This window comes from Buteo buteo, chromosome 5, assembly GCF_964188355.1.
Source record: "Buteo buteo chromosome 5, bButBut1.hap1.1, whole genome shotgun sequence".
NCBI lineage: Eukaryota > Metazoa > Chordata > Aves > Accipitriformes > Accipitridae > Buteo > Buteo buteo.
Window position 1 is genome coordinate 932,029 of NC_134175.1, and position 23,321 is coordinate 955,349.

At 59.1% G+C, this 23,321-nt stretch overlaps 1 protein-coding gene across 1 annotated transcript; it reads left to right on the forward strand.

Annotated features, from left to right (window-relative positions):
* The first annotated feature begins 64 nt into the window (after positions 1–64).
* Positions 65–23,046, forward strand: NPHP4 (nephrocystin 4). The gene is made up of 29 exons (XM_075027118.1): positions 65–208; positions 900–1,090; positions 1,635–1,766; positions 4,043–4,215; positions 4,535–4,599; positions 4,881–5,036; positions 6,046–6,182; positions 6,742–6,908; positions 6,992–7,118; positions 9,095–9,277; positions 10,022–10,151; positions 12,472–12,518; positions 13,220–13,431; positions 13,537–13,728; positions 14,365–14,543; positions 15,168–15,328; positions 15,685–15,865; positions 16,959–17,075; positions 17,278–17,480; positions 17,553–17,779; positions 17,883–18,072; positions 18,226–18,309; positions 18,410–18,566; positions 18,886–18,971; positions 19,916–20,001; positions 20,353–20,524; positions 21,076–21,255; positions 22,102–22,245; positions 22,448–23,046. The coding sequence occupies exons 2-29, from the start codon at positions 956–958 to the stop codon at positions 22,586–22,588; spliced, it is 4,164 nt and encodes a 1,387-aa protein (XP_074883219.1). The 5' UTR covers positions 65–208; positions 900–955; the 3' UTR covers positions 22,589–23,046.
* Positions 23,047–23,321: the final 275 nt, after the last annotated feature.

Below are 23,321 nucleotides of genomic sequence, written 5' to 3' on the forward strand. Positions count from 1 at the left end.
CCGCCGCCGCCGCCGCTTCCGCGGCCGCCGCCGCTCCCGGCTCGGCTCCGGGATCGTCCCGCCGACGTTTCTCTCCTTTGTCCGCCGGCGGGGTGGGGCGCGGGAGCGCGGGCGGCGGGGCGGCGAGCTGCGGCGCAGCCTCCGTATCCCCCTCCCCCCCCCCCCGGCGCGAGGTTGGTCGCGCCCGCGAAGATGGCGTTGGGGCGCGGTGAGTACGCGGAGCGACGCGGGTTCGAGCCGGCGGGTGGCGCGTGGGCGCCTATAGCCGCGCGCGGGCACCTATAGCCGCGCGCGGGCACCTATAGCCGCGCGCGCGGGCGACGCGTGCGGGTGCGCGGGCGACCCGAACGGGTGCGCGGGCGAGGCCGTGCCGTCCGCCACGCGTGTCCGCGGTTTTGCCGCGGGCAGCAGCCCCGTCCCTGCCTGCGTGGGCACCCACCCGCGGGAGGGGCGGGTGCACGGGCGGGCGCCGCGGTGCGCCTGGCCTCGCCCTCCGCCGCCGGCCCCCTACGGCGCCTATGGCGCTGTACGCTCGCGCACACGCGCGTACGTGTTTGGGTGTCGGCGCGCGTGCGTGGGCGTCTGCGGGCACGTGCCCGTGGGTTTCCCGTGTCCGTGCGCAGAAGCGCGTCCCTGTACGGGTCTCTGCGCGCACGCGCGCATGTGCGTCCGCGGGTCGACTCGTACGGGAGGAGCGGTGGGTGCCGCACGCTGGGGTGACCTGCACTGGACCCTCCGGCTGCGCTCCGTCAAGCCGCCCGCTCCCGGGGAAGGCCGGCACATCCCGCGGGAACCCAGAGCCCCTTTACGGCACATTCCGTTGTGGCCGTCCACGCGCGTGGCATCATGGCCTCGGAGCATGTTGGCCGGAGTGTGTGTTTCCCGGCTCCGTTTTCCAGCCGAGCACTCGCCCTAACCGACGCCGGGAGGGAGAGGCGACCTTCGGGGCAGCAAGATGAGCGAGTGGGAAAGGGTGTTTCTGCGGAACGTCGTCCTTCCTCCGCACTGCCAGCGGAGACGGACTCGCCGGCCGGGCTCCACGGCTTTCCGCTGCGTCCTGAAGTACCTGGAAGGGGCTGCCCTCACCCAGGTAGGGGGGACTCGGAGAGCCCAGCAGTGTCTTCTCGCTGAGCCCTTGCTTTCTGCCCACCGCCGGCCGGGATCTGCTGTGTTTGCCGGCCGGAGCTCACGAAGGCAGAGGTTTTCAAGACAAGGTTACTTGTTTTGGGGGGAACTAACTGTAAATCTCCCAGAAACACAAATCAGAGCCGTGTCTCAATCCCAGGGGTTTTTACCTGCAAATCTGGGTTAGTGTTTAATTAAAAACCCTTTAATTTTTGTTAGTTTTTAATCTAGGTGAGCACTTTTAAAGTAAAATCCCCAGGGAGCACTCTAAAAGTCTGCTACCCCTTTATTAGATGCTTAACATTCAGTTTTCCCGCTTCTGCTTTGCTTGTTCAACCTCTGCCGTTCCGACAGGTTCTCCAGCAATGCACGAAGCTGTCCGCGGCCGCTGGCCTGATTTGGGCATCGATTCGAAAACGGGAATTGTTTGTCCCCTCTTACTGAAGTGTGTTTTCTGCAGCGTTGGGGGCTGCTGAGCTGGTGTGTCCCCATCCTGTCGTGCCTTGCAGGGAGCCGAGTACCAGCTGCGCCTCTCCCTTTTCGACGCCACCTACCACCACTTCTTCGGGAGGACGTGGAGGAGCAGCCGGCGAGCTGCCCGTGCCACCCCGCCGCGCCCGGCCAGGGCGGCTTTCAATGAGGTAGGGTGCTGGGGGAGCGGCCGTGCCGGCTGTGTCTGGGAAAACACCGGCAGCCCCCCGGGAAGGGGCAGCGATCCCACGGGGAGGCGGCTGGAGCTGCAGGAGTCAAGTCGGAGGAGGGAGGTTTTTAATACGCGAAGGGAAAAGCTGTCTTTGCTCGAGTTCAGCCTGGAGCTGCTCTCCTTTGGTGCTGGTTTGGCTCCGTCAGTCTGTGGAAGCGGAGCTTGGAGAGCTCTGGGAGCCTACGATCGGCACGCCGTAGCCGTCAGCCTTTTAAAGCGGCAAGTCCGAAGCGTGCCCGGGCTCTGGCCCGTGGTCGGTCTGTCTGCTGCTGAGCCTCGTCTGCGGGGCTTCGTTCTCCTGCACGCAGGCAGACAGCAGCAGCAAACCCTTTTCCCTTCCCGATCCTTTGCCCAGGGTGCACCCCAGACACAGCCCACTTCTTAAGGTTTTATGCAGGGTTTATTGGAATGGGGAAATGGGGCTCTTGGGTTACCTCCGGGGCTGGGCGACGGCGTGGGAGCAGCGGCGTGCCACCCTGTGCCGCCTGCTGTGTTCAGAGCCGGCAGCAGAGAGCAGTGTTTCTTCACGAGTGGGAAGGAAGGGAAGGACACAGCGCTTTTCTCACCTTCTCGCCTTCTTCCCTTACCTGGGAACTTAACTCGCTCAAAGCCATGCTTCCATCTGCTGCTGATACCCGCAAACCAGGGTGCCCCCTTACTGGGGAGATCCCGCTGCCCCGTAGTGGGGATGATGGCCGAGATATCACGTTTTCTAATTCATATGTTTTATTTCCACCTCCTCCGGTGCTGCAGATGAAGTGTGGCACAGATTAGCACCGCGCTCCTTCATTCATTTAAATCGGTAGCGGTATCTGAGGGGTGCTGACGTGTGCATTTCTCCCCCGAGTATTTTAATTACGGGCCAACTCCTGCTTTTTTGAAGGGGGATGCAGAAAAACTATGGCAGAGTGCGCTGCGGAGAGAGCGATGTGGTGCTGCTCCCCACCTCGCCAGATGCCTTTCCAAGCACCATCCCTATGTCCGCAGGCTTCCTGGGTGTTTGGCGTACGGTTGGGAGCAGTTGGCAGGAGCCTTGGGGTGTTAGGGGACTGCATCTCACAGCCTCTCTGCAGTCGCTGAATTGCATTGCCCATCCCCTGCAGCCCGCCCAGCACGCTCACGGTGCAGCCGCAGCGCTCGGGGTCTTGCAGCCTGCGTTGCAGCTGAGCACTGGGATCTTTTAACTTCACGATACTCAGCAGTTCGGCGTCGCAAAGAGTTCGGGTGCAGAGGCAATCGATGTGTGGAAGGTGAGGGAAGGGGGAAAGGCGCTGCTCCTCGTGCTAGAGAGCCGCCTCGCGAGACCTGGCAGCGTGCAGGGGCATTGCGTCCTCTGCCTGCGCAGGCCACGCGCTGAGCTTCTGCCTGCACGTGCTGCTGCCTGCACTTTCGCCAGCTTCACCGGAGGAGTGGGCAGGGGACGGGGTCCGCACGTGTGGTGGGTTAAGGTGACCCCTGCGCTGCATCGTCCTCGTAGGGTTTAGGGGAGAGGAGCGAGCTGTCGTAAAGTGGTGTTAGCGTTCGCAAAAGGAACAGCAAGCCTGGTTTTACAAGGGATCCGCTTTAAGGGCTGTCTGTGTCTTTGCAAGGCAAGGCATCGGTCTGCAGCCAGCGGTCATTACTTCAACGTTTTGCAATAAAAGATAATAGAATAACGATTTATTTCCCTGGGTTGACACGGTAATGTCTCTCTCCGTTATCCCTTCCTGACAGCCTGTGATTACAGTAAACGTTTTCCCTGGGACACTGCGGTAATGAGTTTTTAACAGAAAGATTAACCTAGCTTTAAATCCTGTCCCGGGGAGGTGACCTGTGTCCCGTCCCCTCCTGCCCTCAGGTTCGGGCCACCCCCATCTCCCCTCCCTGCGGCAGGAGGGCTTCCAGCTCCTTTGGCTTTCCCAGTGTGGGCCTTGCTATGATGCTGTAGGTCAGGGGCGCATCAAAGCCCCGCTCTTATGGGGTCCGCAGCCTGCGGAAAATAGGTGTTAGCAACAAAAAAAAAAAAAAGAAAAAAAAAGTTAATGATGTTTGAGATTTAAGGAGGTTGAGATTTCTGAGCGGTGCTGGAGGTCGTTTGCCGTGAGCTGCTGCCTGGAAGTTTTGATGGATGGTCTGGTTGGGCTGCTGGCTGTCCAAATGCAACGGCTATTGCTCTGCCCGCAGCTGCCGCCACCACCTCTGAAATACCCTTTCTCTCTCCTTTTCCTGTCCCAGACCGTTTACTTCCACACCTCCTTGAACCACCCCGGCATCGCCGCCGTCGTGGAAGTGGTGGCGACGGCCGGGAAAGGGGACGGGGGCTCTCGGCATCTCTCCTGTGGCTTTGGACTCATCCCCCTCTTTGGCAGCGGGTCGGAGGCGACGGATCCGGCCGCTGAGGACAGAGCGTAGGTCCCCCCGCCGCTGCGTGATGGGGCACGCCGGGAATTGGGGTGGCAATGTACATGGCTCCTTCGGAGGGGGAGAAAGGGTGGTCCTGGGGCTGCAGAAACAAAGCCAGTGTTTAGAAACCTGGAATTCTTCATGGCTGGGGAAGCAGCAATGGGCTTGTAAGTGATGCCTGTCCTTTCCATAAAGGACAGGGTTTTTACCACGGGTGCAGAGCAGGAAGGTGGTTTCTTACTGTTGAGCGGAGGCATTGTGGAAGATGAAGATGGGCTTCAGGGTGGATTTACTGACCGCTGCGCCTGTGCTCTTTGCTTTCAGACTGAAGCTGTACCATGGGACGCCACGCGCCTTACTGCACCCGCGCTTCCAGGACCCCATGGAAAGTAAGCAGCTCCAAGACATTGCGTCTCGCTCCTTTCTTGGCAGCCTCTCTTATCCAAATGAGTATTGTGTGTGTCCGGTCGATGCGATATGTGGTCCGTGCCCTGGTAGTGCTAAGCGGATGTGCCTTACTGCCAGCCGGGAAAAGCCTGGCCGGGCAAACCCAGGTTTTCCTTTGCTCCCAACACATGCGTTCGTGGATAACGATTTCTTCAACAATGGCGCTGTGAAGCTGTGTCCTCTACCCTGTTTTGGTCATTTTGGGATGTTTTCTCTTCTTCAGAGAACAAATACCTGACGGTGATGGAGAAGAGCCACCTGCAGTATGCCCTGAAGACCCACCAGCCCCTGGAGTCGATATTTCACCTCCTTCCCGAAAACCTGCTGGTGTCTGGGCTGCAGACCATTCCTGGGTTGCTGCCAGCGCACGGAGATGCGAGTAAGGGCTCCTTCCCTTTCCCTGCTCCCTGTGCTGCTCCTGCTGAAGGCAGCAGGTCCCTGGGGAGGCTGCGGGCAGGGCAGGCAGGGTGCTGGCATGGGGTTTCTGGGAGCACCGACAGGTTCTCTGCAGTGCTGCCCCTTGGCGAGAGCATCTCCGCTCCGCCGGTGGGGCTGCAGCCCTTGTGTTCATAGCTTGTCCTGAAAGATGTCAAAACGGCTTCGGTCTGTTCTTCCATTAATTGCTTTGCTCCTGGGAAGCTGCTAGGGATAAGTGATGGTTGGTTTAATCACAGTTGTTCAGCGGCGTCTTAGGAGAAGCCCTTGCAACTTGTTTAAAGTCGTCCTCCTTGGTGGCGAGGCTCAGGATCACTGGGGGTCTGGCAGGTTCGGGGGGACGAGCCCTTGCACGCTCAGCCCTCGTTAATCTTCCCCTGTGAGTAGCAGCCTTGCCGTTTGAGCTGCTGCGATTAAAATTGTGTGATCTGAAGATTCAGAGGGTAAAAAGTACTCTCAATTCTGGAGCGGAGTTATTCTTCAGCTTACTGCCGGAAAAACCCTACTGCTAACCGTTTTGGGGGTTGTAACTGTTAACGTTAAAGCTGAGCAAGGTCTCCAAAGCAGCCGAGTCCCCGGTGCTGCTGAGAAGGAGGGGAGAGCCAGCGTCTTGCACTGCAGGGCACCTTAGCACTGCAGCGGCGGTGGCTTTATCAAGTAAACAGATTGCAGCCATTGACACCAAAGGCATTAGGTATTTCTGGGTCTCTCCCGGGCGTCAAGGCGTGTATGTGCCAGGGAAACGGGGTGAAGCAGGAACGTTTCACTGTGCATCTCTGCAAACACCCCACGTCCACATAAAGGTGGTGGCCCCGTGGCCAGAGAGCCTGTGCACGGCCACGACCTCTCCCCGGTGCTGCTTTCGGCTCGGGTCCGGCTGCGGGTGCCCCTGCGTTCCCGGCATCGTCCCCCCGGCCGCAGCGTGACCTGTGGCCACCACCTTGTCTCTTCAGGTGACTGCTTGCAGAAACCCCGGCTGATGAAGCCGGTCACCTGCTATCTGGAGAGGCTGTCCGTCCGGCTGTACCCTTCCTTGGAGGAATTTGAGGAAGAACTGCTGGACTTACTGAACAGCGATCGTTTACTTCAGGTACTGCCGATGCAGTTACAGCAGGGGAAGGCACAGTGCACAAGCAGTAATGCCGGCGCTTCGTTTATGGGCAGAGTGGAAAGGTTCAGATAAATGGCACTTGTGTATTTGTTTTGCTTGGAGTCTCTGATTTTTTGCTTTGGCTTTTTTTTCTTTTTTGCTGTGCAAGCCTCTTGCATGTTTTGTGGCTGGGTTAGCATGCAGGTGCTCTGTGTAGGCTTTGTTTTGAACATCCAGACAGTAATAAGCAGCATTTGGGTTTGCTCTGCTATGGAAAATGCAAAGATAAAGTGCGGTGCATTGAGTACGTCTCTTTAGGAACAGCAGCGCTCAGTGCCCAGTAAGGACTGCTGGCCGAGTCCTTTATTTGCCAGATTTGCGCCAACTCTGCCATAAAGACGAATGATTTTAATATCCATCAGCCGCTGGGGGGGTGGGTCTTGTTTTTTGAGCTTCCGACAGATTGCCTGAATTTTCCTGGCCGCGGGCGGTGCAGGGAGGGATGCTGTGTCACCCCATGCCGCCTCGCTGCCCCAGCTGAAAAACTTACCTGTCGCAGGCTAACGCTGCGCCGGACGGCGACGGGGTGGCAGTTCGGGAGCGGCGGCTGCACGTCGGCGTCCACAACGGCCTGCGCTTCGTCCAGGCGCCGCAGGTCGCCGTGCTGGTGCCGGAGGCGGAGGTGGTGCGGGGCGGCTGCCTGGGGGTGCCCGGCTCCGGAGCCAGGTAAGGGGGAGACCCTCCACTGCCGGTGCCGCTTCCCTCCTGCCTCGGGTGCTGCTGACAGCCGCTTCTCCATCCCGGCGCAGGGGTGCAGGTCAAGCCCTGGTCCTCAGGAGCCGCATCCACCTGAGCGAAATGGTCCCTCACCCAGCGTTTGGGGTCTGCTTCCAGCTGGAGTACGTCTTCTGCAGCTCGGGGAGAGCCGGCGGGAAGGTAGGGCTGAGCGTGCACGCGCCTCGTCTCCGTCCCTTATTAAAGAGCGGAGTTCTGACGCTGGGGGAGCGAGCCCTGCTGAGTAACTCTGTCCTCTGCTCCCATTTCACCATCCCGTGCCTCCAAGATGCAGGGGCTCCTCATTTCAGGGCCATGCTGCTTAATGAATGGCCCTGCAAAGTGTCCAGTGAATGGCCCCACAAAGTGTCCAGGTGCTTTCCGCAGCGCTGCAAAAAATATCCTGCAGATGGGCTTATTGAGTCCTTTTAATTACATGCGGTTACATTTCTCCACTGTGTATATGTATATAGAAAAGTGTAGCCTGCAGCAGTCCCATAGTGTTCTGGCAAGCTAATTTGGAATATTTCAGCTTTTTTTAATTTAAAAAAGGCTTTTCTTTAGAATTTAGCATTTATGCCAAAAAGAAGTTAACCCTCCTGCTCTTTTTTCTTCTCTGAATGCTGTGTTTCTCTGGGAGCTTCAGCCTGATGTTCTCCGGATCTTAAAGCCAGAAGTCTCTGTATTGACTGCAGAGACCACGCTAACGCCCACTTACCGATCATTTACACGTATTTCAGTTTAACCTTTCCCCAGGCTAAACCCAGCTTAGCGAGCCCTTCGGTAGTCCCCTCCAGAGCCCCTTTGCTATTGGAGCCATTAGCTCATAGTGTGGCTGAACCAATGGCCATCAGTTTGTTAGGAGGCCCTAATCGTGCTCCTTGAAAATGCTCAAGTGTCCTCTCTTGTTACAGCTGTCCAGAGCAAAACTTGGGGGGGGAAATGGGTGTTTATAAAGTGCGACACAGGTGCCAGGCTGGAGGGATTTCTATTGAGGGGGGAGGAGAAGCTGACCCTTGCTGTCCGAGATTATATGTGGGGTTCAACTCCTTCAAAAAGCTGAAACCCGAGGACCCATGGGCATCTGGGGCTCCAGACGCAGATCTAGTTGTTTGGCTGTGCTGGGTGCTGGGCATGCTGGCCGGGGTGGCGGTGGAGCCGGTTCCCGCGGTGCAGCCCTTGGGCAGAGCAGTTAATCCCAAAGCCGCTTGCCGAGCTGATCGCCTTGTCCTCTGTGCCATAATTAGCAGGCTGCGAGGGCGAATGCGGGCACAGATAGAGACCTCTTGGTTTGCTTCTGTACCTCTCCTTCAGTTTAAGGGGAGGCTGTGGACGCGCCTGGGTAAGTGGAAGCCTTTATGCTGCCTTTCCTGTCTGCTAAATACATACAAGGGATGAAAATCCTGTTATGTTTGAAAAGCATTATATCATGCTTTTACAGTATATCAGCATTATATTATGCTGATCCATAATACAGAGGTGTAGTCGCTTGCATAACTGGTGAAGGGATGAGGTGCAATTACCTGGAGCACGGGTGCCTGCCGTACTGCAGCTGCAGGCTGCGGGAAGGGGAATAACCTCAGCGATGGGCTGAGTAAATGGGATATATGCAAGAAAAAACAGTGTGCTCGTGTGGGGAAGGGTGGTACAGGGTTTACAGGGAGAAAGTGGGATTTGTGCCTGTGGGCAGCTGTGGCTGTGAGTTTGTGGTCAGCCTTGAGGAGGTGAAATCATGTAGGAAGGTGCCGGTTCTGCCTGCGGCACTGCTGGCAGAGGGAAGAGAAGCAAACCTCAAAACGGTGCAGGCCAGCTCAGTGCTCTTTCACTGAGAGGTCTCGCCATCCTGCATCCCCTCCCCGGGATCGATGAGTCCCTCTCCATCAGAGAAGCATTCCTGGTGCTCCTCAGAGCCTGCAAAGGGATGGGAGCAGAAAGGTGCAGTTGGTGGTGGGGGGGGGAAAAATGGGTGCAGAAAGAGAAATAAGGTGCTGGAAAGTGGAACGTGTCCAGAACAGAGCCGGGTGCGGGAAGGTGCAGTGGGAGATGAGAGCCGGCATCTGTCTGGCAGCACCCGCTCCTCCATCCCACGGCGAGGTGGGGTGCCCGGCACTCACCACGCTCCCCCGTCTCCCACCCAGGCCCTGCCCGGCAGTGCCCACGGCGAGACGGCCGACATACGCTCGGTGCGCTGGGCCATCTGGAGCCCCGACCTGGGTGCCGGCGAGGCGGAGGTGGTCCTGCCCCTGCGCGGCGGAGCCTGCCGCGGCCCCTGCCAAACCTTGGTCTACCGGACCCCGACGAGCGGCAGGAGCTCCCGACAGGTAAGGGCTCGCTTCTGCGCTGCAAAATACACGGGGACGCTGCCGGTGCTTGGACGGGCTTGCCGATAGAGAGGCTCTTTGCCAAAACCTTTATAAGTGCCCCGGCGACGGAGGAGCTCTCTGCAAATCTGTGAGGGGATGAAGAGGCTCGGGAAGAGGAGGGCGGCAGCCCCCCAGCCCCTGCCAGCGAGCGTCTACGGCGATAGATAGCGCACTCGGTGTCTGGTGCTGCTTGACTTCAGTGACGGCAAACGGGCAGACTGAGCTGCCACGTAGCTGGTCGGCACAGTTATTGCCATATTTCTTGGAGGCCACTGTGACCTGAGCAGGTTTATTCCGAGATGTGCATGCACGAGAGAAAGACCTCGTTCCCAGGTATTTATCAGCAAAAGCAGGTTAGGGCTGGGGCGAAGGAGTCACGGCGGGGTGGCCAAAATATGGCTGTGGTGCTAAGCTGCGCGGTTTGCTCTCTGCTGCGGGCCAGGACGGATGAGTGTCTGCAGAACTTGCCCAGTAAAAATCTTATACCGGGTGGTGGTGGGTGCAGTTAGCAGGGGGCTGTGTGTGTGTGTCTCTGCAAAGACAGAGGTATTTGGTCAGAAATTAAAGTACAGCCCCTTGCTAGCTCTGCCTCTGGCTTGCACCACCGTTTCTCCGACTGCAGGGCAAGGGAGTCGTCTCTCGGAGGTACGGGGGTGGCTGCGTGTAGCACGCTGTCTAAAAGTATTTCGTTTCTAATTTCAGGGGAAGCACGTGGAGTCTGGGACTGTCCAATTCTATGTTTCCACTGATTCGGAAGAACATCTTGTAACTGCTGCGGAGATCCTACGTAAAGACAAGGACGAGTCGGAGAAGCCTCCTACGCCATCGCTGAGTGAGTGTTTTCCAGATCGCTGACATTTAAAATACAGAGTGTGGCACTGGTGTCTGCTCAGGAGAAGAAAACCACGTCTTCACCGAGTAAGCTAGTTTATGAATTACTGGAGTGAACCAAGTTTCCATCGAGTTGAATTCAGCTTTCACTTTTGAACTTGCAAAATTCCCCTGTGACAGTAGTGCTGAGCCACGTGCAAAATCCCCAAGGATTTCCAGCATCGCACCAGCCCGCTCCCGTTTCGGGTTGCGCTGATGGCGTTAGGGCTCCGGTGCTCAACACCCAGAGCAGCTGGATGGGTGCAGCGGCTGCACCAGCAGCGCATTGCTCTCTGCCAGTGCTGCTGCTCATCTCTCTGGACTCTGAATCCCTCCATACGTGACGACAGGAGAGATGGCAATTATAGGCTGAGGAAAAAAATAATAATCTTGTGCTGCTGCTCAAGGAGCGTGACAGCAGCACACATTCGATCGTCCTGCACAGGCTGTGCCAGTGCCTAGCCAGGAAAAACCAGGCTGTGTATGTGTGTGTGCACATAGGCATTTATCTGTCTGTGTGTCTGTAGTGCAGGGGTGCCAGGTGGTCGGGGTTTCAGCGCTGTGTGTGTTGGAGGCAGAAAGAAAACTGCCATTGGCTTGGGTTTGGGCACGGAGTTGAGTCAATGCCCCCGGCTCCTGGAAATCCTCTGTGGCTTGTTTCTATCTAATCCCCCCTTTTCGTGATCGATGGGAAACAAAACTTCCCTTTCCTCTGCAGCATCGCTTCTGCTCCCGCTCTGGTTCCCACGCAGGTCTCGGTGCGACGCTCCAGATACCTGACAGTGTTTAAATACGTTTTACGAGCTTATCCAGCTCCTCTGGTGAGCCGGTAGCTGGCGCGGTGGATGCCTGTTCCTGCTCTGGCTCTGGATCTGCTGTGCCTTCCACGAGATGGCAGTGGCACCATGGCTCTGCCGCAGCAAGTCCTGGCTTTCTGCCGGTGAGGAGCCGGGTTTGCTGGTGCAAGGGGCTTTAGAGCAGGAAAGCTTCACGGGTGAAATGAAGGGCTCTGGCGATGCTGCGCCGGGTGAGGCTCTCTGCGACGTGGCTGCATCGCTGCTGGTACCTTCCTGGCGCTGCTTGAAAGGTTCTCCTGGATGCCTTTCAGCTGGCGACAGCCGGGATGTTGAGGGAGTTGCAGTGCGGTGAAGGGAAAAGGCAGCGCGCGCCGGCGGTGAGCTTCCAGTCCGGCACTGGGCTGGCGCGCTCCGGCTTGCAGGGAGCGTGCTGGAGCGCGGGCAGGGTGCCCGGCGAGGGGAGATGCCCCAACAGGGTGATTTTAGGAGATGAGCTGCATGGCCTTTCCCTGACTCCGGGGGCCTGGTGGCACCGGGGAGAGCTTGGGAAGTGCAGCGGTGGTCCTGGAGCTGTGCTGGGAGGTGAGCGGCCACGCGCGAGAGCCAGCCTGCGCTCCGAGCTGCTGAAATGAGTGTTTGGTTAACTTCTTGTAGAGCTCCGTTGGAAAACATGCCACCAGCTGGCCCTTTTGGCCAGCGGAGGCCAAGCGCATCTTCTGTCAGCTCAGCTGCCGATGGTGCTGATGGATCCGTCCATCATCTCCTTAACACTGGCCAAAGCCATCCTAACTGAAAGAAAACAATGTTGTAGACGTAAGGGAAACAGGGTGGTTTCCTTTGCACAGCAGTCAGCGTGAAATAGCCAGAATATGTGTGGTGGTGAAAGCAAAATAAGGTCTCAGCATCACGTGGATGCAGAGATAGAACATCTGTGCCCCTGGACTGCTCCGCTCTGAAGGACCCGCGGCTCAGCGGCGCAGCGAGCTCAGCTGTGCCGGCGCGCGAGCCGAGCAGCCAAATATAAACATGATAAAGCTCGTACCGTTTCAGGGCACGAACGCACGAATAGATGAAGGGAGTGACAAGAAATAACAGAGGAGCGACGAAAACCTTAAGTATCCTAAAACTTTCACGTCTCATTAAGCATCCCACTTAGGCAGCGCCGGATGGCCGGAGGGAACCGCGGCACTGTCTGGGAATGGAGGAGCTGCCTTTTGCGGCAGAGTTAGCCTAATTCCAGCAAAATAACGGTTGGATCTGGAGACGTGCTACGTTTCCCCCCCGCCAGGCAACAGTCGTATTGGAAAAATAAGTCAAATAAGTGGTTGAGAGGTGGTAAGCCACCTCACCGAGCTGGTTTAACCCCCCCAAATTTGAAAGGGCTGGCAGGAGGTTGGAGGGGGCTTGCTGGCGGAGGTCACAGCCGCGGCGGCGGGGCCTGGGGCGACGGCTCTGCTACAGCATCTCTCCCGTCCCTCCCCGCAGGTCCGCAGGCCCCGCTGCGAATGGCGACCTCCCCGCGGGGACCGGGGGTAAGTGCCGCGGACGTGGGTGGCGGGCAGCGGCGTTCCCGGGGGACGACCCACGGGCTGAGGGTGTGCTCCCGGTCGCGTCCTCTGCTGGTTTTCCAGGCTGCTGCGGCCAAGAGGCATCGAGCGTCCTGCTCAAACCCACCTCCTCCGAGGCAGCAAAAGGGACCCTACCTATAACGTGCTGGGCGAGATTCCCTCAGCTCTTCTCACACCCCAAATGTATTTGTAAGGGCAGTTCTGGTTTTTGACAGCCCAGATTTGCTGAGTACTGTTGTCCCCGGTACATGCTGACAGTGACGCACGGTTTCTTCGTGCGGAGCTACTGGGATTTAAGGAGAGCTATGAATACCGAGATCCCTCTTTATGCTTTTTTTATATCTTGATTCAAGGATCAAGGCACACAAATATTTTTGATGAAATAAAACGCTTCATGAGACCGCATTAAGCGGTTTGATCTTCCTGCTGCATTTTCCCATCCCTCCCCTTGCCAGGGAAAGCGCAGCAGCTAAATCAGAAGCAGAGGTGCCGCACCGCTTCTCGGCAGAGCGGCGATGCCGGAGCACGTGGCATCTGAGCCGCTTCAGCAAGGAAGGGCCGCTGGCCCGCCTCGACGCCGGGGTCCCCGCAGGGCAGCCCGCCTTGGGGGGGCTTCTCTCCCGGCGTGGGGCCGCTGGCGCTGACCCTTGCCGCTCTCCCACCAGCTGTCGGCGTCGCAGCTGTCGGTGCCGGCGCGGAGCAGGGGCCAGTCCCCGGCGCGGCGCGGCCGCGGCTCTTGGCAGGAGGGGGGGATCACTCACCTGGAGGCTGACCTCGGCTCGCCGGACCCAGAGCCCCGCGCCGGCGACCAGCTGCGGGCGCTGCCCTTCACCCCGCTGCAGGTGCCCATCACTGCCGTGGGGCTGCAGGCAGGCAGGTGATGCTCGGCCGCCCTTCCCCGGGCTCCTGTGTCCCCATCGCCCGGCCCGCCGGGGTCCGCCGCGGCCGATTCTGCGCGGTTCACCCCCGTTTCTCTTGTCAGTTCCCGCACCCTGCTCTCCCGTGCCTCCCTGGCGCGACTGCACGCCGCCGGCTTCCCGGAGATCCTGGACCACAACCAGGTACCGGTGGAAATCTCGGAGCCGGTGGACCCGGCGAGTTTCAGCCCGCGGCTGGAGGAAGCCGACCCTCTGCAAGGCAATGAAATAATCCTGCAGTTCCTGGCTTTCGGCAGGTGGGATGGCAGCTCTTCGTGGTACCTTCTGTGGGCAGATCCCAGGGGCCTCCTGGGGGAGAGTCCTTTACCAAAATCCCCCCCAACCCGCTTCCCTGCTTGAGAGGGAGAAGTCCTTGCAAAGGTGCTGCTTCCCCCAGAGACTGCCGTGGAGGCAAAGCCCCGGAGGGTTTTACGATGATGCTCTTGTTCTTTCCGGGCACTCTTAAATCACGTTCCAATTTTTTTTATTGTATCCATTAGCCACAATGTGATGTAAAAGCTAGTTAATGCAGGGTTTCTCCATAAATGCATATGGAGTTGAGAAAGTTGGCACCCGTGGGGGTGGCTTTGGCTGGATAAGGCCCCACTTGTGTTTTTTCTGTGGATGGCAGTCTGCTCTGTGAAGGTAAAACGCTGCCTTTGCTGGGCTCCTCTGTCACAGCATATGGCGGAGGACAGCTGGAATTGTGAAGCTTTTTGGAAAGCCAAGGCAAACCATATGCCCGCTGTCTTCAGAGAAGTCCAAATACTTGTGATGCTGCCGATCTTCTCTTGTTCTTCTGCCTTTCAGCGCGTGCCAAACGCACTAGTTGCTCGTGATGGCGAGGCAGCGCCGCGCCATGAGCTAACCCAAACCCCTCTCTCTCCCTGAAGGGATGCCCAGGATGGCGTGGAGGGGACGTGGCCGAAGACCATCTTCCTCACCTTCCAGTTCTACCGTTTCCCACCGGTCACCACGCCGCGGCTGCAGCTGGTCAGCACGGATGCGGGGCTGGCGGCTGTGCCGGCGCAACTCCTTGTCCGGGTGGACAAGGACGGGACCCTTAGCACCGGTGAGCTCCGGTTTTAGCATCCTCGTGCGGCCGCTCCTCTCCCATCAGTCAGTTTAGGGCTTGCCTGTGGGCTGAGGAACGGGCTGGCGTCTGCTTTGATAGCCAGCCTCCGCTAGTTTGCGTGGCACGTCATGAAAAACGTTCAAAATGTCCAACATTTGAAGTAGAACGCCGGGAAGTGTTGGTGGCAGGATTTGCACGTCGAGGCTGCCAGCTGCCGCTGCAGCTAAGCGCCTTTGAAAAGAAAGGCGGCACGTGAGAGCGCAGCGCCCAGAGCGAGCGGCTCTGATCCTCCTAGCTGAATGCTCTTCTTTGTTTCTTTCTGTGCCTTATTGAGTTCTGGTCCTGAGAGACACCAAGCACTTGTGGCTGGGGAAGCTCCTTTTCCACATGGAGCTGTTAATGGAAATGGAGGGGGGTCTGTACAGGCTGAGTGTTTCTGGGGGGCGGGTGCAGTCCCGGGGGACCTTGGACCTTACTAGTTGACCGATGGGTTCGTTAAGCGGAGGAGAGGAGGGATGTGAGCAGGCAGGCTTCTCCGGAGCAGAAGAGTGTCCCCGTCCCGGCTGACGTGCTGCTGTCAGCAGAAGCTCCATTTCCATGACGATGCCGCGTGTCTGGCAGGACCGCCGGGCTTGCAGCTGAAGTACATGGTGGATCCCGCTTTCCTGCGACCCGGGGAGCAGCGCTGGTTTGTGCGGTACCTGGCCGAGCACAGCCTCCAGATTGACGTCTGGGACGGAGACTCCCTGCTCCTGGTTGGGTCTGCTGCTGTTAAACTGGAGGTATCGGTTAAATTGAAGGTCTTTCCCCTTGAGCCCTCAGGACTGCTAACGATGCAGGAGACCCCCTGCTTAGCAGGCAGGAATGTTAAGGAAGAGCCTGACTTTTCCTTTGGTCCCACGTTGAGATTGCCTCTTTAGTAATCGAGCTGCTGTCAGCCCCTCTGTGTAACCGAGACCGATGCCAGCCCGATAAGCCCCTAATTGCGGGATTTGTCATCTTTTCCTCAAAAGTGGCGGCAAAACGTTAACTTTCTTCCACCGCCCTGGCCATGCTGCAGTATTCTAGGGCTAAACCCCCCAGACCGAGGGCATCCAGAGACATCCTTACCCCTCACCGGTCCTTGCCTTGTCCCCAGCCCCTGCTGCGCCAGGGCCGGGCGGCCGTCAGGACCCACCACGAGCTGGAGGTGGCCACGACCGAGTACGAGCCCGACGTGACGGTGATGGGCCGGGAGGCACTGCGGCACGGCGCCCTGCGGCCCCTCGGCGTCCGCGTGGCGGTGAGGGGCCGCCTCCACCTCTGCCTAGCCAACGTCGGTAAGAGCGCGGCCGACAGCCTTGGGTGCTGGCACCGGCACCCTTGCGGCACGCACGCCTCGCCGGGTACCCCCGGTGCTGGTCAGAGCCCCCGTCCTGGCACCAGCGCTGCTTGGCTCCGGGTGCCGCGGGGCTGCGAGCGGAGCCGTGTGGCCCTGGTTGTGCTTGCGGTTCCTCCTTGGCTGCAAACGCAGCGGGGAGGCCGGCGGCGCGGGGACGGCAGCGCCGTGCGGTTAGGTGCTAGCAAACAGCACGGGGCTGTGGGAGAGATGCACAGGGCTGTACCTCAACGAAAATGATGCTTGTGAGAATGTTATTCTTCCCAGAACCCGCTGGCTGCTTTTATTTTATATATTTAATTCCCCGTCCTAGAAATGTGCAGTGACTCCAGGTTTTAAAATCTTATCTTCAGAAGGAAGATTAGCTCCATTATAAGATATCTCAAATCGTCATTTCCATACTTTGCCTGCAAAGGGACGATAAGCTCCTGGGAAGGAGAATCTGAGATTCACAACCCAGGGAGAGGTTTAACTCACACCTCGCAAAAGAGGGAGGGATGCTGCACCAGGACAACAGCCGCCCTTTGATTGTTTTTTTCCCCTTCCTCTTTGTTTGAATTTCAAAATACTGTTGTTAGAAACAGTATTGAAAAGCTTGGTGCGCCTGCCCGAAGGATGGGGATGGGATTTGTAGGCCGGGTAAATACCCAGCGGGTTTAGAGCCTCATCCAGCTCCGCTTGGCATAACCTTTTCGGGAGCACAGATGGCAGCAGGAGCAGGGCTGCAGCCCGGGGATGGGGAACACAGAAAGGAAAACCGGAGCTGGTGAGGGACTCGGTGGTGACTCACTCAGTATGGCACTGTGCTTTTGATGCTGCTCCGTCTCCTGGCAGACGGCTGTATGGTGGTAGCAGCACTAGGCTCTGGAGGGAGTGCCGTAGGGCTCGCAGAGCGTTGTTAGCAACCAGATAGTTGCTCCTGCTTTTTAAAAAATTGTCTATAAAGAGCTGCTGCGAGGATAAAAATTTGTAGTAGATTTTTTAACGATGAAAAACAGATGGTTTCCGCTCACTCTCGTCTCTGCTCGTGGCAGGTCACCCGTGCGAGGAGACCCCGGGGCAGCCGCCGTCCCGCTCCCGCGTCGTGCCCGCGCCGGACGGCGCTGGCAGCATCCCAGCCGGCAGCTGGATCTCCCTGAACGCCGCCGTCGGTGAGTCCTGCCGGGCTGGGGCTCGGCCCGTCTCCCCGGCGTGGGTTAGGCTTGGCGGTGCCTCTGCCGCCGTGCCCCCGCCAGCGGGGTCGCTGCCCCCTCCGGCGCTCCCCTTGCCGGCCCGGCGGCATCGCGGGGGGGTCCCTCGGGGCCGCGCTAATCGGGGGTCCCTTGTCGGCGCCACGGTGTTCTCCCCCCGCAGGCGGGCGGGTGTCGCGGGCGCGGAGGCTGGCGGAGGTGGACGGCGAGCTGGCGGCCGCGCTGCGCGTCCGCCGGCCGGAGGCGAGGCTGGCCCCCCCGGCCGTCCCCGGCGAGGCCACGGCCGCCCGCCGGCGCAAGCTGCGGCGCATGGCGCTGGTGCGGCAGCAGGAGGACGCCGGCGGCGGGAGGACGCCCCAGCTCTCGGTGAGGAGAGGGGGGACGGGGGACGGGGACGCGGCGGTGGCTCTGGGCTTACGGTGCCCTCCCTCGCGGCAGGGCTGGCAGGAGCAGCGTGCCCGGCACCTGCGGGACCTGCAGATCGTCGATGCCTACCGGGAGCGCGTCAAGGGCGAGAGCATCTCCCGGATGCTCAGCCAGGCCATCACCGCCACCCACACCGTGCACGCCGTGCTGGGGACGGCCGAGTTCTTCGAGTTCGCCCTGAAGAACCCCTACGGCGTCCAGCACACCGTGACCGTCGAGGTCGACCACCCCGAGCTCAGGTGGGGGCCGAAGCGGGGTCTCCCCTGTGCGCCTGGGGAGATGCCAGGGTGGCACCGGCTCCCGCCCAGTCCGCCCCAGCACCTCTGCCGCTCGCCCCCCCAGCGTCATACTGGACCCGAGGGAGTGGCGCCACTTCAAGGAGCTGACCAAGAGCGCGACGCCGGTGGAGGAGGAGATGTTCCACCTCCGTGACGACCTCAGGCCTCAGGTCTACCTGCGCCCCAAGGAGACCGTCCGCATCCCCTTCAAATACCAGACCTTCTCCGCGGACCCTGCCGTCGTTGTGGCGCAGGTAGGTGCGAGCCCCCGTTTTGAGTTGTTCCCGGCAGGAAGCATTTTCCTCGGCTGTGTTTGCCTCTGCAGGGCAGGGTGGTACCGCCACGGGGAGCACCGCGCAGCCATAGCGGTGCTGCATCCCCAGGCGACCGGCTCTTGCACCCCACAGGGGCCGGCAGGGCTGGGTGCTGGCGCCGACGCAGCCACCCGCTCCCTGGGGAAGAGCGGGGCCGGGCGGACAAAGCACATCCAGGTGAGGGAACCGGGCGAAAACGCCGCTCGAGGGGCTGCGCGGGAGGAGAAGCATCACTTTTGCAAAACTCCGTCCCTCTCCCGCTGGTCGCCCGGGACAGGTCTCCTTCCAGGTGAGCGGGGGGAAGCCCATCGCAATCCTGCGGGTGAAGGTGGAGCCGCAGCCCCACGTGGTGGACCAGACCTTCCGATTCTACCACCCGGAGCTCACCTTCCTAAAGAAGACCATTCGGCTGCCTCCCTGGCACACGCTCCCCGGTGAGCCTGCAGTTGGGGCTCGGGCTCTTCCTCGTTAACCAGCGTCCAGGGTTCATTGGGGCCTCCCTGGAGGTGCGGGTGGCATCCAGAGAGCTTGTCTCTGCTTCCTCGCCCTTTCACAGCCTTGGGCTCCCCGCTCGCTCTTCATCCACTTGCCTGCATTAATTTTATGTTTAATTCCCCGCACCAGTACGCCCATGTAGTTTGCTGGTAGCCCTGCATAAGGGATTGTGGGTTGCGGCTGCGTGCGGTGCAGGGTAGCAAGCACAAGCACAGAAAACGCTGAATATGGTTTTACCTTGGTCTCTCTCCTCCACAGGTGCGCCAGTGGGGATGCCGGGGGGGGAGCCTGAGATGTTTGTTCGCTGCAGTGACCCTGACATCATTTGCGAAACCAAAAACATGGTACTGGTTACGCTTTGGCATCGGTCTGTCCTTTGTGTCCTTCTGCTGGGGGTTTTCATCGGTGGTGAAATGCCTCGCACCCGCGGAGCATCCCTGTGTATCAGCCCGTGGTAGTGAAACGCTGGCAGTGATGAAGCCAGAATTGCCCTTTATTATTGCTCCAATTAAAAGGAGCCACATGGCTTTTGTGGTGGAAGCTGAATATTGCCCCTTACCACATCCTGCGGCAGCCTGTACTGGCTTGTTCTTTTGAGCAAATACCAGATGATTAAGATGCTGGGGAAAAGCAGCCTTTTGTCGGGCGTGGGATAGACCTTCCCCGCTGCTCGGGGTCTCCGCAGCCGCTGGAGTCGTGCAGCGGGGGGACGGCGCATCCTCTGAATGCGCGGCAGAGCATCTCTCCGCTGGGTGATGCTGAGGTGGTGGGGAGGACCGTGCCGGACCAAGGTGCTCCTTAGGCTAAGCTTAACCGTCGCTCTGCGTCCCTCCCCAAGCGCAGCCCTTGCTTTGCAATGCCCGGCACGAGTTTCCTGGGCTTGCTCTGCAGCTGGGGGAGGTAGAAAGGAAAAATAAACTTGAGCCCATACGTGCAGATGGCGACGAGGGGTCGTTCCTAATTGCCGTTGCAGAAACATGTTAGTATGGTAATTGGATTATGGCTTGTTAGAAAACTTGGGGAAAATTTGCCAAAATTTGATTACAGATGCAGACCTGGAATGCGATAGTCGTTTGTGTCCTCTTTTGTAATTAAAAATACTGGAAGAGCTCAGCCAAGCTGTATAATAACTTAATAACATAGTTTAACTAGATGCTGAAAGCATCTGCTTTCGTAAGTGGGTCGGTGGCGGGTTTTTCCGTTAATGGGAAGGAAACCCTGGAGTCCTCATTAGCTGGTTTGATCACGAGGTTAACCGTTGGAACGATGCTCTGATTTCTGCACGCAGGGGCCCGGGGAGCCGCAGGACATCTTCTTAAAAGTAGCCGGAGGACCAAGCCCGCAGATCAAAAAGTTCTTTGTTGCTATTTATACGTAAGTAGCAGGACCCCCAAAAGTGAGAAACACTAGCCCCGAGTGGTGGCAGGGCAGGAGGGGAGCTCACGCTGCCCTTCCCTTGCTTGCGGCTTCCCGAACCCAGCCGGCTTCGCTGAGCAGCAGAAAGCTGGGCAGGAGGCTTCCCAAAACTTTTGCAGCTTAGGGTTTTACATCGTTTTCTTTTCCTCTAAATAACCCCCGGCCAGAGCATCCCTGCTGTGCAAGCTAATGCCTTTTGAGCCAGCCGGGCTATGTCTGCGTCGGACGATGCTCTGGGAACGGGTGGGACTGATACGGGTTCCTTAGCAGAAGCTGTCAGTGAGCCCCGTCCGTCTGTCTGTGCTGCAGGGACGCCTGGCTGGCAGCACCCGTCCAGATCTGGCAGTTCTACCTGCACTCGCTGCAGCGCCTGGACGTCAGCTGCACGGCCGGGCAGCTCTCCCGCCTCTCCCTGCTGCTGCGGGGCACCCCGGCCCCGCGGAGGGTGCAGGCGTTCACCTCCCACCCCCAGGAGCTGGAGGTAACCCCCGCCGCGGGTGGGCTGGGGGCTGCGGCAAGCGAGGGGCTGGCCTGGACCAGCCTGGTGAAATCCCCTCCGGAACGGGAAAGGCAGCCCCAAAGTGTTTGCGATAATTATCTTTTGATTAGAGCTGTCATGTGTAGGATCATCGGCACGAAACCCCAGAGGGCAAATTATCTGCGTTAATGAGACCATCTGAAGACTAACAATTTCTTTAGAATCCGTTTGGCTATAATTGCGAATGTCAATAATGGAAGGCACAAAAACTCCATCGCTGTCCCGTAAACAAAAGCAAAAGTCTCCCCGGGCGAAGCCTGCGAGGGGAAGGAGTCCCGGGGCTGGGGGGAGCTGGCTCTCCGCGAGCGGCTCTTATCCCTCCCGACACGAAGCCGGTCCCGGCGTATTCACGTGGGTGGGATTCAGTAGTGGTGGTGTAGGTGCACAGGTCTTTAAGAGCAGTCATCGGGTCTAGTTTGTTCTCCAAGCTGGACGGCGCGGAGGTGCGATAGGCTGCCGCGGGTGGCCGCAGCTCCCGGTGTTGGTTTCCGCAGGTGGATCCGGACGGCGCCTTCCTTCTCCCCGCCAACGGCATCCAGGACCTGTACCTCGGCGTGAGGCCCCGGCGGGCCGGCAGCAGGTTCATCTACCTCAACCTGGTGGACGTGGAGTCCCACCAGCTGGTGTCCTCCTGGCTGCTCTGCCTGTCCTGCAGGCAGCCCCTCATCTCCAAGGTACGGCGGCTCTTGCACCAGAAAAACGCGGTGACGGCACTGGACCGGCGGTTGCGGTCTGGCCAGTAACGCGGGGCCGTCTCCTGCTTCTTCCTCTCTTTACATCTATGGGTTTTTTTGGTGCTTGCCACCCTGAGCGCACGTTTCATCCTCGGGTACTCAAATAATCTTGCTGCAGACTGCGGTAAAACGTCTTTCAGGCGGTTTCGAAGGCAGTCCCATGCTGAGGAGTGTCAACTCTGAAGTATCCCCGGTTGTGAAATTAAAGCTACAGCATGCTGCTTTCTATTAGCACTGTGCTGGCAGAGGCCTTGCCTGAAAGATAGAAAATTAGATTTTCCGGCTAATGTGTTCCTTTTAAAAACGTTTTCCCAAAACCCTTGGTGCCGGGGGAAGTTCAGATCGGCGTTTAAACCGATGCCTCGGCATCCTGCCAAGTGCCAGCCCGCCTTCAGTGCCACGGGGCGTTACCTGAGCGAGCGCCATGGCTCTCCCTGTGGACGTCCATTAATTAGCTGGAGGACGAGCTGGCCGGTCCCAGCTGCTCCCCTGGCCCTCGGTCGTTCGGGCTCGTAATTACTTCTGCTGCCGCGCCGGTGCCAGCGGCGGCGCGAGGAGGATGCTTTTGCTCAAAGGTGGCTTCTTTATATCTGCCGGCAGAGATCAAGTGTAAGGCGTAGAAGGGGAGAGGAGGGGACGTAAGGCAACGTGCCCCCGAAACGCCTCCCACGGCGTGTGGGTGCAGGAGGCATTTCTCCGCAGTCGGTTTGGGGGAGCGCCCGTCGTTCCCTCCGCCCGTCCCGCGGTCCGTGCCACCTACTGCCACGGCTTGTGCTCAACCCGCAGGCGTTCGAGATCTCGCTGCCCGCGGGAGGCGGGAGAGGCTGCAACAAGCGCATCACCTACACCAACCCCTACCCCTCGCCCAGGCTCTACTTCTTGTACACCAACCGGCCCGACCTCCTGCAGTTCAAGGAGGACTCCTTCGAGGTACGTCCTCCTGCCGCCGGTCCCCCCCCCTTGACAGACCCCCGGCCCCATCCGGCTGGACACCATGATGCGCGGAGCGATGCTCGGTGTAGGGATGCAGGCTGTGCTGCCGCGGGAGGGCCGTGCTAGCCCGGGGAGGGTGGGCAGGGCGAGGGGTCCTTGCCGGGTCCCACCGCCTCTCCTCCCACCCGTTTTCCCGCAGGTCGCCGGCGGGGAGGTGTACACCATCGGCTTGCGCTTTGCCCCGAGCCAGGCCGCGGGCGAGGAGGAGATCCTGATTCACATCAACGACCACGAGGACAAGAACGAGGAAACCTTCTGCGTGAAGGTCACCTACCAGTGAGGCTGCGACCCCGCCGCGGCAAAGCGGCTGGTCTCTGTGCCGGCCACCGCCGCTCCCCCGGCAGTGCCACCTCGGGAATGCCCCTGTCTCCCCGACGGGGGGTTGTGAGCCCCGTCCCCTCGCAGTCAGCACCTCACCAAGCCGGGAGGTCTCGCTGTCCGCCGGGATGCCCGGGCATCGCCGTCAGCGTCGGTGCTGCCACGCGGCTCCATCTGCACGAACCGGGGAGAGCCAATGTATTTGTTGCCGTGCGTGGTGACCGCAGGATGTCTTTATTTTTGTTAAGCGTTACTATGTTTTAGGCACATTGGAATCTTTTTTTAACTGAAAAATTTGCAGATCTGATTCTGCAGAATATTTTTAAAGTATTTTATATTCTACAATGAGTTTTGTACACACTGAAGCAGTTTTCTGGCATTTTCGTTACTTTTTACTCATCCTTGATCAATTAAACTTGCTGCACAGAACTGGCAGACTCTGGCGGCGTTTTCTTCCGTGGGAGGTGGCAACCCTCGGGATCCCCATCCTGTGGAGGCAAGTGCTGAGCTTGCCCTGCCTGCGGCTACGGTGCCATCCGTCCTGCGGTGGGGAGTGCCGGGGGTCCCCTGTGTCACCCCCAATTCCCTGGAGCTTCCTGGGGGTCGGGGCAGAGCAGCCCCCTGCCCCCAGGAGACTTGTGCCCCCGTGAGCACCGTGTCACTTCTTTTTACAGGGCTGAGGCTGGTGAATTAGT

What these genes read in the sequence shown, in the direction of transcription:
- NPHP4 (XM_075027118.1), top strand. Translation starts at nt 956, where the DNA reads ATGAGCGAGTGGGAAAGGGTGTTTCTGCGGAACGTCGTCCTTCCTCCG. An exon ending in TCCCTGGCACACGCTCCCCG is followed by an intron (nt 18,567 to 18,885) that starts GTGAGCCTGCAG and finishes TCTCCTCCACAG; the next exon opens with GTGCGCCAGTGGGGATGCCG. An exon ending in TCAAGGAGGACTCCTTCGAG is followed by an intron (nt 22,246 to 22,447) that starts GTACGTCCTCCT and finishes GTTTTCCCGCAG; the next exon opens with GTCGCCGGCGGGGAGGTGTA.